This window comes from Urocitellus parryii, chromosome 7 (assembly GCF_045843805.1).
Source record: "Urocitellus parryii isolate mUroPar1 chromosome 7, mUroPar1.hap1, whole genome shotgun sequence".
NCBI lineage: Eukaryota > Metazoa > Chordata > Mammalia > Rodentia > Sciuridae > Urocitellus > Urocitellus parryii.
Window position 1 is genome coordinate 161,286,737 of NC_135537.1, and position 18,688 is coordinate 161,305,424.

General features: G+C 48.9%; 1 protein-coding gene across 2 annotated transcripts in view; it reads left to right on the forward strand.

Annotated features, from left to right (window-relative positions):
• Lasp1 (LIM and SH3 protein 1) overlaps positions 1-13,328 on the forward strand; it is a 39,604-nt gene extending 26,276 nt beyond the window's left edge. Inside the window, exons 5-7 of one of the 2 annotated variants that reach the window (XM_026387062.2) lie at positions 6,758-6,911; positions 7,229-7,332; positions 10,251-10,512. In XM_026387062.2, coding sequence (XP_026242847.1) covers positions 6,758-6,911; positions 7,229-7,332; positions 10,251-10,424 — 432 coding nt within the window. In that variant the 3' untranslated portion in view covers positions 10,425-10,512. Of the gene's footprint in view, positions 1-6,757; positions 6,912-7,228; positions 7,333-10,250 lie in introns of both variants that reach the window. The other variant, XM_026387063.2, reaches the window with a different exon arrangement.
• Positions 13,329-18,688: the final 5,360 nt, after the last annotated feature.

The following is an 18,688-nucleotide window of genomic DNA, read 5'->3' on the forward strand; positions in this document are numbered from 1 at the left end:
ATCCACACTAGGAGATAACCATCTTATCAGCAACCACGGGCTGCAATTAGCTCATTGTCCTCTGCTCTGAGGTGGGGGAGGTGACCTGACCTGGTGGTTGCTTTTGCAGTTTTAGCTGGAATCTCTGAAGTGTAACCACAAGGCTGTGAAGATTCTTGGTTTTAGTGAATGCAATTAAAGACTGTCAAGTGTGTGTCTCAACTATGAGCATCCGGGCATTTAGTGAAAATGCAAACTCTTGGCCTCCTTGCCCGGCCTCCTCCTCTCTGGATCCCAGGAATCAATTTTTAGACACATTTCCTTGGGTTATAGTGGTGCTCTCTGAAGTTTCATTTTTATGTTTTGGTACTGGGGATTGAACCCACACGTGCTTTACCTCTGAGCCACATCCCATCCCTTTGTATTTTTTGTTTAGAGTCAGGGTCTCACTAAATTACTCAGGCTGGCTTTGAACTTGTGATCCTCCAGCCTCAGCCTCCTGAGTTGCTGGGATAACAGGTGTGCGCCACCGCACATGGCCTGCTAAAATTGAGAGCTGTCATTTAAAATGATAAAAGTAAGCTTCGCCACCCCCTAATCAGAGGATGCCAGAACTGACTTGGCCTAAAACCTCAAGCGAAATTTAAACCTCACTCAGAACCACTGCTATCTTGTGCCAACCCCCAGAGGAATTTTGGGAAAGATGGTGTTCAGAGCCACACCTTTTTTTCCAAAATAGCTTTCCTGTCTGTGACCTGTCCCTTCCCAGATTAGCTTCAGATGACCTTATTGTTTCTGAAGGTCAGGCCATCTTGCAAAGAGATGAAGACTTGTCCTACTAGAGTCATGTTCTCCAGCTACGGGTTTTACCAGCATGAGGTTTTGTTTTGTTTTGATTTTTTTAGTGCTGGGAATGGAACCCAGGCCCTTGCTCTTGCTAGGCACGTGCTCCACCACTGAGCTACATCCCAGTCCCAAGCCAGAGCATTGTGGAAACAAGCATCTGGTCTGGGGAATTATTGCTTTGGCTGTGTGCATTTGTCCTTAGAACCACAAAGAGGCGCCAGGCTTGGTGGCTCCTGCCTGTCATCCCAGCAGCTCAGGGAGGCTGAGACAGGAGGATCATGAGTTCAAAGCTAGCCTCAGCAATGGTGAGATGCTAAGCAACTCAGTGAGACCCTGTCTCTAAATAAAATATACAAAACAGGGCTGGGGATGTGGCTCAGTGGTTGAGTGCCCCTGAGTTCAATCCCTGGTACAAAAACACACACACACACACACACACACACACACACACACACACAAAAAAAAAAAAAAGGCAAGGTACTGGGGAGGGAGAACCCAAGGGCTGGAATCCTGCTTTTGCCATTCCACCACTGGGCGGGTTGCTCAGTTTCCTCATCTGTTAATGCTGGAATAATTGGCCCTACCTTGAAAGCTGATTGTGAGGACAAGGACAAATGTTGATAATAATACTTCAAAGGCCAACTTGTCTGCTTTTTATACTAAAGAAGGAAAGTAGAGCAGAGTTTGGCTGAAATTGGCCATTATCTAATGCTAAGAAGGTATGAGGGTTTTTGTTGTTTTTTTTTTTTTTGGTGGGTGCTGGGGATGGAACCCAGGGCCTTGTGCATGCAAAGTGAGAGCTCTACCATTGAGCTGTAACCTCAGCCCTGTTACCAGGAGAGATGCCAGTAAGTGATGCATCTGCGGTAATTCTGTCCTCATTAAAGGAATCTAGAGGGCTAAGAAGGCCGGCCCAGTGCTGTCGGTGTGGGCTGAGCATTGCAGTGGCCTGAGCTCCATGGGCTTACTGCACCTAAAACCCCCAGAAACTTGTTACTGGAGCCCCTTATGGAAGCCTCTGCTTTTATTCACTGACATGTTTACTTGCATATTGATTCTCTGTATATACTTTGGTTACTTTCAGTTTCTCTTTTTTAAAACTATAACAGCATAGCAACACAATACTTACTGTGTATGTAAGTAAATACATATAAAAAATGTGTATGTAAGTAAATGTGTGCGTGTTCACGTGCACGCACACATACACACATGCTGAGAATTGAACCCAGGGCCTCATGCCTGCTAGGCAGGCCTCCTACCCCTGAGCTATAACTCCAGCCCCCAAACACCTGCTTTCTTCTGATGCAAACCAAGAAACAGAACATTCCATTTCCAGGCCTCTGCCCAAATAATTTTAGAGTGTTAAGGACCAGAGTGTAGCTAGCATCTGCCTCAGCCTAGTTAAATATTAACTAGCTGGAGATTCTGGGTGGACAACACAGGTGGCAGATGGCAAGGGGCTGGAGAGTGTATCTCGAGCTGCACCTGGTCAATGTCCGACAGGACAATAAAACCATCAACTTTGAAGTTATCTTGGCTACAGGCAGATTTCTCTGCATTTCTGTTAGCCAAAAAAGAATTAGCATTTTGTGTTCAGTAAGTTAGTGTCAGTCTTCAGAGTTTGGCTAATCAGTAGTCAAGTTTCATTCCCAGAGTCAAATGGTTCAGAGCAGGCTTGCTGGGTAATCCTCTAATTTGAATTTTTGGTGGGGGGTGGGTACCAGGGATTGGACTCAGGGGCATTTGCCCACTGAGTCACATCTTCAGCACTATTTTGTATTATTATTTAGAGACAGGGTCTCACTGAATTGCATAGTGTCTCTCTATTGCTGAGATCCTCCTGCCTCAGCCTCCTGAGCTGCTGGGATTACAGACATGCATCACCATGCCTTGCTAATTTGATTGTGTGTGTGTGTGTTGCTGAGGATTGAACCCAGGGCTTTGTGCATATGAGGCAAACACTCTACCAACTGAGCTAGTTCCCCAGCCTGTTAATTTGATTTTAATATACTTTCTTTTTCTCTATAGTTTTTGATGTATAACTATAGTATATGCATATGTTTACATACTGTTATTTGGCTTTTCCTATTTTTTTTTTATATCTTTATTTTGTTTATTTTTTATGTGGTGCTGAGGATCAAACCCAGTGCCTCACACCTGAGAGGCAAGCACTCTACCACTGAGCTACAACCCCAGCCCTGGCTTTTCTAATTTTTTTTTTTTTTTTTAAAACAAGCTTCTCTGTTAAGTATGTTAACAGAGAAGGATTTTTTTTTTTTTTAAAGAGAGAGTGAGAGAGGAGAGAGAGAGAGAGAGAGAAAGAATTTTTAATATTTATTTTTTAGTTCTCGGCGGACACAACATCTTTGTTGGCATGTGGTGCTGAGGATCGAACCCGGGTCGCACACATGCCAGGCGAGCGCGCTACCGCTTGAGCCACATCCCCAGCCCTGGCTTTTCTAATTTTGAACATACAGTATGGTATGTGTGTGCTATGGGTATATCTTGGTTCTTTTGCACAACACTGGGTTTGAAGTTTCATCTACATGTTTGCATGTAGTCCTAGTTCATCGCTTTTTTGTTGCTGCATAGTATTCCATTGGGTGATCATACTGGACATCCTCTCTTCTGGTGCTTCTGTGGAGTGAGATTGCTAGGTCTCAGAGTGTATGTCCCTTCAGCTTTCCATGTGATGCTGAGCTATTTTCCAGGTGGTTGTGCTGAGTTACCTTTTTCCCCCAAGCAGTGTTGAGTTTTCCTGTCCCATATCCTCAGGCTTTTCCATTTTAGTCGTTTTGAGTGTGTCTTGCAATATTTGAACTTGCATTTCCCTGACTACTGATGAAGTTGAGTCCAGGTTTATGTGTTTTTTTTTTCTTTCAAAGAGAGAGAGAGAGAGAGAATTTTTAATATTTATTTTTTAGTTCTCGGCGGACACAACATCTTTGGTATGTGGTGCTGAGGATCGAACCCGGGCCGCACGCAAGCCAGGCAAGCGCGCTACCGCTTGAGCCACATCCCCAACCCCAGGTTTATGTGTTTTAAAAGTAAAATGCTGTGTCTGTAACGGGGTGGTGCTTGAGAACTAAGACTCTCAAGTCCGAGCTGGAGGCTGACTTCACCGTCCTCTTCAGCCTTGGTTTCCCCATCTGTAAATGGGGGTGATAATGATATATTCTTCTTGGTCTGGCTGAGGAAGGGAAGGGAGTGGTGCCTATAAGGGCACAAAACAGGACCTCAGCTGGTGAGAGGCATTGTTATTTTTAAAGAGAGACCTTGGCTGGTGAGTTGGTTATTCCGCTCAGAGCCGCTGTGCTCCCTCCTCAGCTGTGGTGAAGAATCATGTGGGGAGGAACGTGTAGGGAGTCACGCTCTCGGTCTTTCCACCACAGTCAGGAAGCAGGGGCTTCAGAAAACGGAACATCAGCTGGCAGGGCTTTGGAGGGGACCCTACCTAGTCTCCCTGAAGTCCTGGCCAGCAGGGGCCCAGGGCTCAGCACCATGTGCACTTGGGCCTCCCAGCACAGTTGGAGCTGGCCTCCTCCAGGGGGGCCCAGGACAGCTTGCCCCGGGGCTCTGCTGGTGGTCCTGGGCTCTGGCGACCCTCAGTCAGGTCTCTAAGAAAATCAGGAATGTGCTGAGCTGGGAGCAGCGATCTGCCAGCCCCCTGGACGACTCTGGAGGGTCCACGCCTCGGGAATGTGCTCTCACCTTGTGGTGCTTGGATGCGCTTAACACCCATCCGGTGGCCAGCAAAGCAAGGACACAGGTTCCTCATTTGCTGTGGAGGGAGGTGGAGGAAGAGGCTTCCTCTGCACTATCTCTCCTGATCTGCACGCCTGGAGTCCCCTCCAAGTTAGAGTGGCCCTATGATTATCACCCCTTTTGAAAATGAAAAGGGGTATTCTGTTTTCTTTTCTTTCTTTCTTTTTTTTTTTTTAAATGGGGGATGAACCCAGGGTGCTGTGACATGGAACTATGTCCTCAGCCTTTTTTATTTTGAAACAGGATCTTGCTAAATAGACAGGAGCTGGAACTAGAGGCAGGCAGTATGTGGTTACCCTGCTCCTGTGCCTGTTACCAGGGAAGAGTCTGCCTGCCTAGGATTTTGTCCCCGTGTCACCATCTCTGGAAGTCATGTATCTCTGAGCCTCATTTTCCTCTCCTGTAAAATGGAAACTTAAGTATCTGTGTCCAGCTTATTTTTTAGGGTGATCATTGTCAGGGTCAGGGAAGGTAATGTACAAAGAGCTTTTGTGAACTCTGAAGAGCTTGCAGACGTGCAGGTTGTTGGTATGGATGGGAACAGGTGGCGTCTGCATTGGGCAGGGCTTGGCTTGCTTTGCCGATTGGGTGTGGCTCCCTCCTTTGCCATGAAGGGAGGGGACAGGGAAAGGAAGGGCTGGTTCTGACCCAAACTCCTAAATGAGCTGCTTTCTGCCTCCCGCACGCATTCCTGGCGCAGCTTGCAGTAGGTGACACTTCTTTAGCCAGTAGAAGTGGCCCAGGGGTCTCCAGCGGGCCCTGGCTCTGGGGTCTGCCCTTCCAAGTGTCAGCTCTTGCCCTAGACTCAACTAATGCCAAAGGCGAGAGGAGCCAGCAGAGAAAGCCTGGCCAAAGGGGGCCCTGGACTGCGTCAGCATGGGGCAGGCCTGGACAGGACACTCAGGGCCCAGGACCTCGGGCCCTTCCCTTCTGCTCCAGGAAACAGGCTTTGCCTGACTCTTTGCCCTGTTCCCCCACTCCCACCATTCCCAGGAACAGGAAGAGGCAGGACAGGGTCCTGGTGAGCAGGAAGTGAGGGCCAGCCTCCAGTCAGGTGCCCAAGGCCTGCAGGGAATTTGGGGCCCAGGACTCCCTGGGACAGGGCTTGTGCCTCTCTCTGGCTGTCCCTCTGTCCTGCTTTCCCTGCTTTCTGAGTTTCCCCTGGGGAGTGGGGGTGGGCTGTTCGACCTGTCACTCTCTGTCCCACTTTCTCCCCACCCTGAGGCCAGCCCAGCTCTCACAGAGCACTCAAAGTCTGGGTCTCGGCACCTCCCCTTGGTCGAGCTTCTCCCCTCGGGGTCTCCAGAGTGGGTGAGTGTCTCATGAGGGGCCAGAAAACCCGAGCGCTCCTGGGTCTGCTGCTTCTACATCTCCTGCTTTTGCCGTTCGTGTTTTGGGTGTGTTTTACACTGCACTTTCCATATTGAAAAATTATTTTTGTGTCATTGATAAAATGCACATAGTTTGAGAGGATTGTGTTTAAAAAAAAAAGTCTGTGTGAAGCTGGAGATCATGGCTGAGCAATTACCTAGAGTGTGGAGGCCCTGGGTTTGATCCCCAGTACAACTAAATAAAGGAGTGAAATAAAACCACGTGAACAGCAGCAGTCTCCTATTGAAGCCTTTTGGCGGGAAGGGATCAACAGACTCCTGTGAGGTGTTGATCAGATGAAGAGTAGCCTGTGACACAGAATACCTAGCACAGTGCCTGGCACATAGTAAGAGCTCAATAAACAGAGTTGGCTGCTATTGTTGACCAGGATGGAAGCAGGGAAGGCCTAGTCCCTGCCCCAGGCACATACAAATAACCGTTCACATTCATCTGATGCTGTCACTTCCACGGCCCTGTTCTTACATCTCCAGCTTCTAAGCTAGACACCAGTGACCCATTTTACAGGTGTGTCCAAATGCATGGAGATGTGCTCTGCCTGCCTGGAGTCCTCAGGGAGCCTCCCAGCCCAGGATCTTTGTTGAGATGGGATCTCACTATGTTGCCCAGGCTGGCCTTGAACTCCTGGGCTCAGGTGATCCTGCTGCTTTAGTCTCCCAAACAACTGGGACCACTGGCTCATGCCTGCGCTCCACTCTCCTCTCAGGGTCTGTGGCAGCAGGATCCTGGCTAGCTCCCTGCTGCAGGAGCGCTCACCTGGTGCCTCTGCCCCTTGCAGATAAAGTACCATGAGGAGTTTGAGAAGAGCCGCATGGGCCCCAGTGGGGGTGAGGGCCTGGAGCCAGAGCGCAGGGACGCCCAGGACAGCAGCAGCTACCGGCGGCCTCAGGAGCAGCAGCAGCCACCTCACCACGTCCCGACCAGCGCCCCTGGTGGGTGGGGGCCTGTGCAGCCAGGCCCAAGAGCCAGGAGGGGGCTGAAGGAGAGCCATTTGCGCACACACAGGCACAAACCCCAGGTCCCACCCATGGCGCTGGGGTCAGGCCTGAGCTGGGCCGGGGATCAGGAGGGCAGCCCCCAGCTTGAGAGGACACACAGACCCTGCTGGGGAATCCCTCCACAGGCAGAGCAGCTGAGGGGTGGGGGCGAGTGGGGTTGGGGATGGGGCGGTGACATTGGCCCCACGAGGGGACCTGGGAAGGGCTGGGTCTCGCAGATCACTTTCTGAGTCCTCTCTCCCACCTTCCAGTCTACCAGCAGCCCCAGCAGCAGCAGGCCACCCCAGCCTACGGTGGCTACAAGGAGCCTGCAGCCCCAGTCTCCATACAGCGCAGCGCCCCAGGCGGGGGCGGGGTGAGTAGCCCTGACTAGGTGGACAGACCCCCAGAGGGACTGGCGCCCCTGGGAAGGCCTCCTGGACATAGGCCATGGCTTCTCCTGACCTGACCCTGTGTAGGAAGCAGGGGTCTCAGCCTTACTGAGAGGAAGTGCGGTGGATGGGGCCAGGTCTGACTGATTGGGGCCCTGGGTCCTGGCCCTAGTGTGTCAGCCAAGTCACTCCTCTTGTCCTGGCCATTTCCCTGCTCCGGCTCTGTGGGTGCACACAAAGCACCTTTCTGCTTGGGGCCTTCCAGACCTGGGCCCTGCTTCTCATGGGTTGATCCCTCCATGTCCTTCTGCTCAGCTGATCCCGGGCTCTAAGGGCTCTGTCACACCATCCCATGACAGGTGGGTCTCCATGACATTGTATGCCCCACTGGTTTCCTTCAGAGCACTTTTTCCAAATTTAAGAGTTCTCTGTTTAGTAAGTTCTCTGTGTTCCCATGTAGGCAGGGAGTGTCCTTTGGTCCACTTATTCTGAGTCAGGCCCAGAGCAGAGCTCATCCTTTTTGCTGAATAAACAAATAAGCACAGGTAGAAAGGTGGGCAGGCCCCGCTAACCAGTCCTTAGAGAGGACGAGGCTCACCTGTAAGTCCTGCTGCATAGCACACCTGTGGTCCACCTCTGAGTGACCCCGTGCTCTGAGTGCCTGGGAATTCAAAGCAGATTATAAGTGAGAAAGACAGATACGCCGAGAAATAAAATAGCCTGAGACAAGTGACTTCCAGGAGCCTCTTGTCCTGGACATACGCAAGGATGTGTTATTGCCATGGGGATTGGGTTAGAGGTCATCTGAAGGATAAGGTTTCAGATGACCAACCAGTCCTTCAGATACAGGACATGAGTGATTCCACCACCTTCCCACCCTCTAGGAGCTTATATTCCAGCAAGAAAGCAATCACTCAGTAGGTAAATAATGTCAGGCCAGATCACTGTCTGGCATATGCTATGAAGATAGACAGCTGGGTAAGGGACAGGGAGCAGCAGGGTCAAGATGTGACATTTGAGGGCTGGGGTTGTGGCTCAGTGGTTGAGCACTTGCCTAGCATGCATGAGGTACTGGGTTTGATCCCCAGCACCACATAAAAAAACTAAATAAACAAAATAAAGGTACTGTGTCCATCTACAACTAAAAATAAAAAAGTGACATTTGAGCAAAGTCCTCAATAAAGTGGAGGGGTGAATGGCACAGGGAGAACAGCAAGTGCAAAATTCCCAAGTTCAAGGACGTTTGGAAGGTGGAGCCTGATACACATTTCACAACCACATTTCAAGGGCCATCAGGAGGGCTGAGGCGACTAGAGACGGAGGAGGGTAGGTGAGGTCAGACCTAGAGGTACTCGTAGGCCACAGGAGGGCCTTGGTGACTGGCAGTCTGTGCAGACTGACGGGGTTTGCTTGTCCTTTTTACTTTTAGTTCTAGGAGTTGAACCCAGGGGAACTTAACCTATGAGCCACATCTCCAGTCCTTTATTTTGAGATAGGGTCTTCTAAATTGCTGAGGCTGACTTTGAACTTGCGATCCTCCTGCCTCAGCCTCCCAAGCCACTGGGATTATAGAGGTGCATCACCACCCCCAGCTACCCTTTTTTACTTTTTGAGACAAGGTCTTGCTGGCCACAAACTCCTGGACTCAAGCAGTCCTCCTGCCTCAGCCTCCCAAGGATCTGGGACTATAGGCACCTGCCACCAGGCCTGGCCTGACATAATGGTCTTAAAAGATCGTGGTGGCGCCTGTATGGGAAGTTAGCAGTTGAGCACTGAGGGTGAAGCAGAGAGGCAAGTTGGGAGGCAGTTGCAAGACATGATCTTAGATGGCAGCAACTTTGGCCTGAGATAGAGGTAGAGTTAGTGATAAGAGTCCACCTCACTTTGTGAGGGGTGTGGCCTCTAATCCTGCGGGGTTATAGATTTCAAACTTTGTTTTTTGAAGCCCCTGGACAGGGTACAGTGAGAACCAAGGAATTTAGATGGCCATCTACCACCAATAGATGTCACGTCAGGGATCATCTATGATGGGGTTTACACAGGTTGTGACTGAGGTTTGGAAGGTGGAGCGTGATACACATTTCATGACCACTCAAGATTTTTCCCTCAAGGAAAGGTTTTTGTCCCCAACTTGGGAGTAAAACCAGTCTAGTCATGGCGTCAAAAGGAAACCATTGGTGCTTATAATAATCCAAATAGTAGTGAATAGCCATCGTCACATTTTATTTTATTTTTGATCAAAATTTTAAACACAATCTCCACATCTTGCCTTTGAGATCTTCCTGCATCCCTGGTGGGGGAGGCGAGGTGGGTGAATGTATCCCCAGCCTGCCCTGTGCCTGGCCTTTAGTCAGTGCCAAGTACATCCATAAAGGACAGGAACTCGGGCTGGGGTCGTGGCTTAGCATTAGAGCACTGGCCTGGGGCTCGGATTCGATCCTCAGCACCACGTTAAAAAAAATTTTTTTTTAATATTTATTTTTTAGTTGTAGTTGGACACAATACCTTTATTTTACTTATTTATTTTTTTTATGTGGTGCTGAGGATCGAACCCAGGATCTCGCATGTGGGAGATGAGCGCTCTGTCGCTGAGCCACAACCCCAGCCCCTAAAAAAATTTTTAAAAAAAGGCGGGTGGGGGGGAACTTTCAGAAAGTAGGACACAAGAAAAATGATGGCAGATCACAGCCCAGGTCCTCCATCTCTTGGGTGACTGCTTTCTTGGGTGTGCTCAGGAGTCCTGGAGAGTCACTTGGAGGTACAGCTGTCAGGAGCAAGCTCAGGGTGGAGCGCTCCCGGGCATTTGCGAGGCCCTGGGTTCTAGTCCCAGCAAAAAAGAAAGAAACCGGGCGAGAGCCCGCCGGCCGGCCGGGCCCCGCTGACTGTGCACCCCCACCCCCAGAAGCGGTACCGTGCGGTGTACGACTACAGCGCCGCCGACGAGGACGAGGTCTCCTTCCAGGATGGGGACACCATCGTCAACGTGCAGCAGATCGACGACGGCTGGATGTATGGGACCGTGGAGCGCACCGGCGACACGGGGATGCTGCCGGCCAACTACGTGGAGGCCATCTGAGCCCCGCGGTGCCCTCCCCACCCAGTCTTCAGTGCATTCCATGACATCGCATCCGTCCCCGGTCGTGACCCATCCACCCTTCAGTGTCTCTGTTTCTTAAGATCTGCAATGGCTTGTTTATTCCCATCCCTCCTCCAGCTTTTTTTTTTTTTTTTTTGCCAACTGAAGCCTTGTTCTGCTACTTTCGCGGGCTCCTTCCTCTGGCAGGTTTCCCCTTGTCTGACTTCCTGGTTTCTCTCTGGATGGAATAGGCATGGCCACTCTGGGGGAGGGCAAGGCCCACGGGCTGGGCGGGCTGGAACCAGAGACCTCTGTGGCCCCCGGCTTAGCCTCCCCTCTCTCTGACCCCTCGGATGCCCCCTGCCCAGCTTCTCACACACCCAAACATTCCAGTGCCAGGTGAGCCCCACATGCCCAGGACCCCCAGGCAGGACTCTATACATCCCTGGGGTGGGGTGGGGTGGGGCTCCGCTGTGTGTGGGACCAGGATGGGGGCTTTACCCCTCTCTCAATGTGGGGGCTGCTAACTCACCAAGGGATCTCCCTCTCTCCCCTCTGCCTCCCCATGTACTCCCTGCACTGTGACCCCCACACCTGGGGGGGCAGGCAGACCAAGAGCCCCCAGGAAGCACAGCTTGGGTGAAGCTCTTGCCTTTCTTAGCTTTAGGGGCAGCCGCAGGAAGGAGGGGAGCAGGGCATTCCCTTTTACCCCACTTCCACCCCCATTCTCCAGGGACTCCTTTGCCTCCCAGGCTGGAAGCTGTGCTGAGGGCGTGGAGACCTCCCCTGGGCTCTGGGTTAGCCATGCTCTTCCCTCCTCGTGGGTAGAGGTCTGGGGCCCCCATAGCCTCCCCTGTCCTGCTCTGTGCCAAGTGGGCCTGGAGCTGTGCAAAGCCAGCTCTGTCTCCACAGCTTGGCTTGCTGGGACCCAAGCGAGCATGTGTGCAGATGACTGTAACAGGAAAATGTAAGGGTGACAGGAGGAACCAGGTGTATGACTGCTGGTTGTCTGGGCTTGTGTGCAAGGTATGTGTGTGTGTGCGTGCGTGCGTGTGTGTATGTGTGAGTGAGAGAGAGAGAAAGGGGGCAGAGCCCTCTGCCCCTGATGTTTTCCTTAAACCGACAGTGAGAGGGAGGACCCTGGTGGAGAGAAGCTCTTTGGGTTCTCTCTGGGGTGGAAGCCCTCCTTCCTCCTATCTGAATGAGGAGACTCCATGCCCCCTTTTCAGGGTGAAGAGCAACGGTGGGGGTGGTTGTGGAGTTGGGGACTGTTGCTGGGCCTGTTGTCCGCTGGGTTGAGAAAGGGGAAGACTTGGTGTGGGCCTCTTCTCTCCCTGTTCCTGGAACTGCTGAGTAGGGCACCAGAAGGTTCTTGGTCACTCACTGTGGTGCCTCAGTCTCCCCTCAAGCCTCCCCCTGTGTCTACTGGAAGCAACAGAGGGTCCCAGGGCTCCAAAACTGGAAGCACAGGCTCTGGGAGGAGGAAGGGCAAGACGGTGCTACATCAAAGTTCCTTCTCTGGGTGAGGGCCGGGATACCTCTCCCCTGGCTTTATTCATCTCTGGGTTTTCTTGTCACCTCCCTGTGTGTCTCCCCCTCCCCACATTGTCAACCTTAGTCTGATCAGGCCCTGCAGCTGACTTTTTTTTTTCCCCCAGGGCTGGGATGGAACCCAGGGCTTCTTAAATGCTAGGCAAGTGCTCTACCACTGAGCCACACCCCCAGCCCCTCAGGTGGCATCTTGCCCCATTGCACACTTGAGCCCTGCAGGTGAGGGCGAGGACCCCAGGATGGTAGCCTATTAAGCAATCAGGTCTGCATGAGTGTCCTGTCAGTGGCTCACATTTGATTTGGGAACATGTAGTCCAGATCAGAGGTTGACAAGCAGCTGGAAGGAGCACCTGCCTGACCCGTTCCTTTTCCTTTCTGTCTCATTTAAGTAAGGGCAGGTGGAGTGTCCTCTTGGACGATTTGGGGACAAGCTGGACAGAGGAAGAATATTGGGGAATAGCCTTGGGGATGGTGCTGATCCACTCTGTTTTCTCTTGATTTCAAAGCACAATGTGGATCTGGGGACCAGAGGTCAGGGACACATCCTGTTGCAGGGACTGTGGTTGGGAGGGGGTGCCACCTCCCTCAAGAGGAGCCAGCAGCCTATTTCACATAGCTGGACTTCCAAAACAAGGCAAGCCAGCTCCTATTCTTCCCATCTGAAGTCCTAAAAATAGGGGATGCTTTCTCACACACCCCCAGAGAGAGGAGGCACTCTCACACTGGTGCTGAGGGGACCCAGAGTAGCTAGAGCCTATGTTCCTTCCCAGAACCTTCCACCCTCAGAAGAGCACAGAACCCCAAGGGCTGAGCTGAGCCCCTGATCTTTGACCTTCACAGAGGTCTTGTAGCCAGTCTAACCCAGGAAAGATAATACCTGGGAACATCAGTTTTGTGGACCAATCCTACCGTGCCCAAAAGCCCACCATGGGAAGTGTGGATTCTTCCAACAGTGCTTCCTGCCTCCCCCGCCCCATCCCTCCAGGGAAAACTCCTTTATTGCTTCATTTCTGCCTTTTTCCCTTCACACATGCACTTTTGGGCCTTTTTTTAATAGCTGGAAAAAAACAAAACACCACCCCACAAACCCGTATTTAAAAAGAAACAAGTGACCCTGTGAAATTCGCCTGTCCAAGCATTTCATCTGTTTGTATGTGTGTGTATGCGTGCGTGTGTGTGAAACCACTCACTCATCTTTTTATATGGGGTTGTTGTCTTTTGGGTCTATTTGGTCCCCTCCCTCATGGGCTTGTGCTTGGGATCAAATCTTTCTGGCCTGTTGTGATTCTGAACATTTGACTTGAACCACAAGTGAAACTTTCTCCTGGTGACTCAAATAAAAGTATAATTTTTACCTGCGGATTTGGTTTCGTCTTTGGCTCTGAGGTGCTGGTGTGTGTGTCCTATGAGCTTGGGGCCATTGGCCCCTGTGCCCTCTGGGATTCCTGCTGGCCCGTAGGGAGAGAAGGACTATCTGGAAGCCAAGGGGCAGTTTGCTCTGGGCACCCAGGCTCTGGCATCTGCTTCCTGCTGTGGAGCATTTCCTTCTTCCCAGCCTACTCCTGGCTTTTCCACTCATCCCTCTCTACCTGACGAGGTGGTGGTGACACTGCCTGAGCTCTTGGTTTCCTCCTTATACTGTCCAGCTTCCTTAGTGATGACTGTCTCCCCACCAGCCAGTGCCCCTCCGGGCAGATAATGGGTCAAATTCATCTTTCAATCCCTGGTACCAGTCCAGGGTCCTGCATGGAGCTGCTCAACAAATACTGAACTAACAAATGAGCCCTGGAGCAGTTCTAGTTCTACGAGGTGGTGAGACCTCAGCATGGTTTGAAGAGTAAAATGACAGAGGTTGTCCCATGGTGGTACAAGACTTAGGATAAAACTAAGGTGGCCTAGCATCTCAAGGCCCTCTTCTCAGAGCCATAGGAAGGTGATTTTTAGCATGTTCTCCTTTGATCTTCCTTAGAGCCTGTAAAGGAAGTAGCTACTTTGATGGGATGCTGGGTCTCACACAGCCTCTGGTGGTGAACACTGTGCCCCTGCCCCATGAGCTACAATTAAAGGCAATACTGATACTCATCCCTAAATGAAGTAGCTGCCTAATACGTTCCCAGTAGGAGGAAATGAGTTGGGAAGTCTAGTTTGTTGGCTGGATCCCTCTGCAGAGCTGCAGTGCCCCTCCCCTGGTTCTTCCCCCGGAGGTTTTACCTTCAGAGTGAATGAAGGAGGCTGTAGGCTTTGGAGGGCATCAGTGCTGTTTTCATCCTCACAGAGGCTCTGTGCTCTGCCTCCTGGGAATGGGCCAAACTCCTCCAAGGAGGAGTTTCTAGATCCATCCCCAGATGGGAATAGACCCCCTTTTGGAAGCAGCCTAAGTTCCTGAGGGGGGTTACCAATGTCTTAACCCCCAAACTTTTGAAAAATTGGAGAGTAGGCCTCAGAGATATCCCAGGGACACTTTAATAGAAAATCAAGTTATAAAAAGGCATAAAGCAACAAAAGTCATAACTGTCTGAGACAGGAAGATCGTGAGTTTAAAGCCAGCCTCAGCAAAAGCAAGGTGCTGAGCAACTCAATGAGACCCTGTTTCTAAATAAAACACAAACTAGGGATGGGGATGTGGTTCAGTGGTCGAATACTCCTGAGATCAATCTCCAGTACCAAAATAAACAATAACAACAACAATAATAATACATTAATCCTTTTTCCTTCAGAAGAAATGACTTGAATTTGCTTTTCTAGACACTTATTACGTAGGGATAAGCCTGAGAATTTTTCAGTGTCCTCTCTGTGGATAACACCATGTTGAGCTTTGAAGAGAAAACAAAGCGGTGACAATGGCACAGGAGTGAAGGGATAGATGGAGAGACCCGTGTTCATCCTGTAAATGGAGCCATGTGAATAAAATGCACCACAAATGGGGATGAGCAGTCAGGGTCCAAGGACTGCCCAAACCAGTAGCAACCAGTCTGGAGAGGAGAGTGTGGACTCTGTAGTCTGTGAGCCTGGTGTGAGTCTCACTCCTGCTGCTATTAGACTATTCAACATCAGGGAAGCTCCCAGCCGTGCATAAAAGACTTGAAGCAGGTTGAAATTACACCTTGCAGTGCAGTATCTGCCACAGTGTAGGACTCAGAAGCTAGCTCCATCCCTAGGGATGCCATCTGAGACTCACATGAGACCATTGTCCATGTCCCATCCACATTGTGGTGACCTTCTGAACTTATCAGTGGACCACCCATTGCTAGCCATTATTTTTCTGAGATAATTTGCCAGAAATATGAGAGGAAAAAATGAAGCAGGAGAATCCATTCTCAGGTGATCTGGAGAAAGTTCCTATCCCCTCCAGGCTCCCCAGCAGGTAAACTCCATAGAGATACCATGTATCTAAATGCAGTTAGCATTTCTGTACAAAGTGGGTCTGGGTTCCTGGGAAGAAAGTGAGCCTCTTCGGTTCTGCCTGGTCTAATTCTAGCAGTTCCCTGGTCACACCCCCCCCCCGGGCTTTGTGATTGGTTGACTGTGGTGTGTGTGTGTGTGGGGGGGGGGTGTAAACTGCTGATGGAGCCACAGCATCCCTTAGTCTCAGGTTCCCAGGAGGGGGGAAGGGACAGGAACAAGGGAAGAGGAGCCATTTCTCTGCACGGATCGCAACCTTGGCGCTCCCAGCTCACGTTTCACAGAACCTAGAGGCCTTTTTGGCCTAGGACTGCACAATGCTGGATATTTTCATCCTGATGTTCTTTGCCATCATAGGCTTGGTCATTCTGTCCTACATTATCTATCTGCTCTAGTGGCCGGATTTGCTGCCGAGAGCCTGCGGGAGAACAGCTCAGAGGGGAAGAATGGAGCTGAAGGGCCGAGCATCCTTCTTGCTGACGCACCGGTGGATTTTTGCTTCTGGTCATTATTTTGGGTATTGATTCAAAAATGAAATGAAAAGAGAGCTTGTTTTCCTATTTATTTCTCAGATGCACGGATATAGCATTTCTTGGACTGCTCTGAAAAGAATAAGAAACACAAGCTTCTTTCTTTAGAGCCTAATTTAAAATGTGTTTTTTGAAATTAAAAATAAACCCAGAATGCACAGGATTTTAAAATAGGATGGGCTGGAGTGACGTGAATGGCAGGGAGGAACTATCCTTTCCTAATTTCCTCTTCAAGTTAGGTGCGCAGCCAAGTTGTACGTTTTATCCAGGCAATTAAAGGTAAAACGATTCTATGTGCCAGCAGAGTAGTTTACAACCATACTGGCATAATTGTATTAATTAATTCATTGATGACTCGTTCTTACTTGATGATAAGGTAACAAATGGATTTACTTGGGGTGGGGTTTGTGGGGGGGGTGTCCATTTTTCCCAGCTGTGGAATCTGGCAGGGAGGAGGGAGGAACTCCAAATCCTTTTCCTGGTCTGACCAGTGGTTGAGACCTTTGCTGCTGTTCCCATCTGAGCCTTTTTGTTTCTGGTTTCCCACAGCTCCTGTCTCCAGTCCAACAAGAGGCCTCTTATCAACAACAGCAGCCCTGCTGCCCAGCAGACTTCTTCCAGAGCCTTCCGGACATGGTTAACCCCTGGCAAACAAGGGGCTTTGTGAGGCAAAGGCAGAGGCAGAGGCAGAGGCACTCACTGGGACATCAGGAATTCATGGGCATGGCTGGCAGATGCTGTATGCGTTTGAGCTGTAGAGAGAGCGTGGTGAGAATACAGAAAGTTGAAATGTAGACTCATTAAAGTGGAAAACTGCTCAAAAATCCATCTGGGTAGCCTTTCCTTAGGTCTAAATGCTACTGCACATGAAGCTGAAATACCTTCTTTCCTTTCACCACAAACAGGCGTTCCCTTTTAAGTTCAAGAGCAAGTTCAAGTTGCCTGTCTAATCAGTGTTTTTACAGATTTCACAATCTGGGGTTGTGTGGTTTCCCTTGTCTTCACTCTCTGGCCAGAAGAAATTTGTCATTTGAGTTTTTAAGATTTATTATTTCTTCCCTATCTCATGCCATCTGAGCCCCTAGTTTTTTAATTAAAAATTGAAATGGATAGAAAGTTTTTATTCTTTATTCCTGATTATAAATTATTGAAACAAAATGGCTGTACTTACCTTATTTAGGAAAAGTCTCTTACCCCAAAGTGAGTGGTTTTGTTTTTGATTGTTGAATGTTCCTTTTTTGAGGGAAAATAAAAAAAGGAAACTGTCAACATATTTCCCTGTTCAATTAGGATTGAGTAAGCTCATTTACTCATTTTGGCATTAAGATAGAATTGGTTCCCCAATCTGTAGTGTCTATTCTTTGAAAAGTCCAACATAATTGTTCTACATTTGATTTTCCTTTCTATCTTAAAAATAAAGGAGAAATATTAATAGTTTTTGTAATAATATTGTGTTCAATTGCTGTGTTTTTAAAAGAAATAAAATTGAAACACTGTATGTTACAATTAAAATGGAAAACTTGCATTTTAAATCCTGGACAAAGTTGTGTGTGACTCCAATAATCTCAGCTGTTCTGGAGGCTGAGGCAAGAGAATTGCTTGAGCCCAAGAGTTCAGGGCCAGCCTGAGCAACAAAGTAAGACTCCCACCTCTTAAAAAATAATAATGCCAAGTATGGTGACGCACACCTATAATCTCAGGGCCTTGGGAGGCTAAGGCATGAGGATTATAAATTCAAGGCCAGCCTCAGCAATTTAGCAAGACTCCGTCTCAAAATAAAAAGGGGCTGGGGAAGTAGTATGTGGTAGAGTATCTCTGGGTTCAATCCTCAGTACTATAAATTTTTTTAAATAAATAATAAATAATCAGAGTAAAACAAAATAAAGTTCTGAACAAGAAGAAAACATTGTTATCTTGCAAACAAATTATCTGACCTTCAATATTTCATTTAAACTCTAGGGCTTTAGTTTATTCTGTCAGATGAAAGAGTTAGACTAGAGAATTGATAATATGCCTTCCCATTTTAAAATTGTAGAATTCTTCTAAGAGGTATTGTTATTGGAAACTACCTTACTGAGAACAGAATTTTCATAGAAAAACAGTAATTTATCAGCAATCCCTTTCTACTCACTCTCTCTAATATGACATTTTTTTAGTACTGGGTATTGAACCCAGGGGTGCTTTACCATTGAGCTACATCCCAAAGGTCTTTTTTATTTGAGACAGGGTCTTGCTAAGTTGCTTAAAGTCTTGCTAAATTGCCCAGGCTGACCTTGAACTTGCAATCCTCCTGCAAGTTCAATCCCAAATTGCTGGGATTACAGACATATGCCATTGCATCTTGCCCAATATGACATTTTATAATGGCAATTCAATTGGAAAAGTAATTTTTTTTTGCACCAACAGGCACATTTTTTAGAGGAAATGGCAGTATTTATTTTTATTTTTTATTTTTTGAGAGAGACAGAATTTTAATATTTATTTTTTTAGTTATCGGCGGATACAACATCTTTGTTTGTATGTGGTGCTGAGGATCGAACCCGGGCTGCATGCATGACAGGCGAGCGCGCTACTGCTTGAGCCACATCCCCAGCCCGGCAGTATTTATTTACTCCAATTATACATATATTTAATAATTTGCCTAAGCTTTTTTAAAAAAATATTAAAAAGTAAAATTCTATATGGCAGTATGTAACAAAAAGATGAGCAATTTATAGATACACTAATACAAGAAGTGTGGTTCTAGGGGCTGGGATTGTGGCTCAGCTGTAGAGCAGTTCT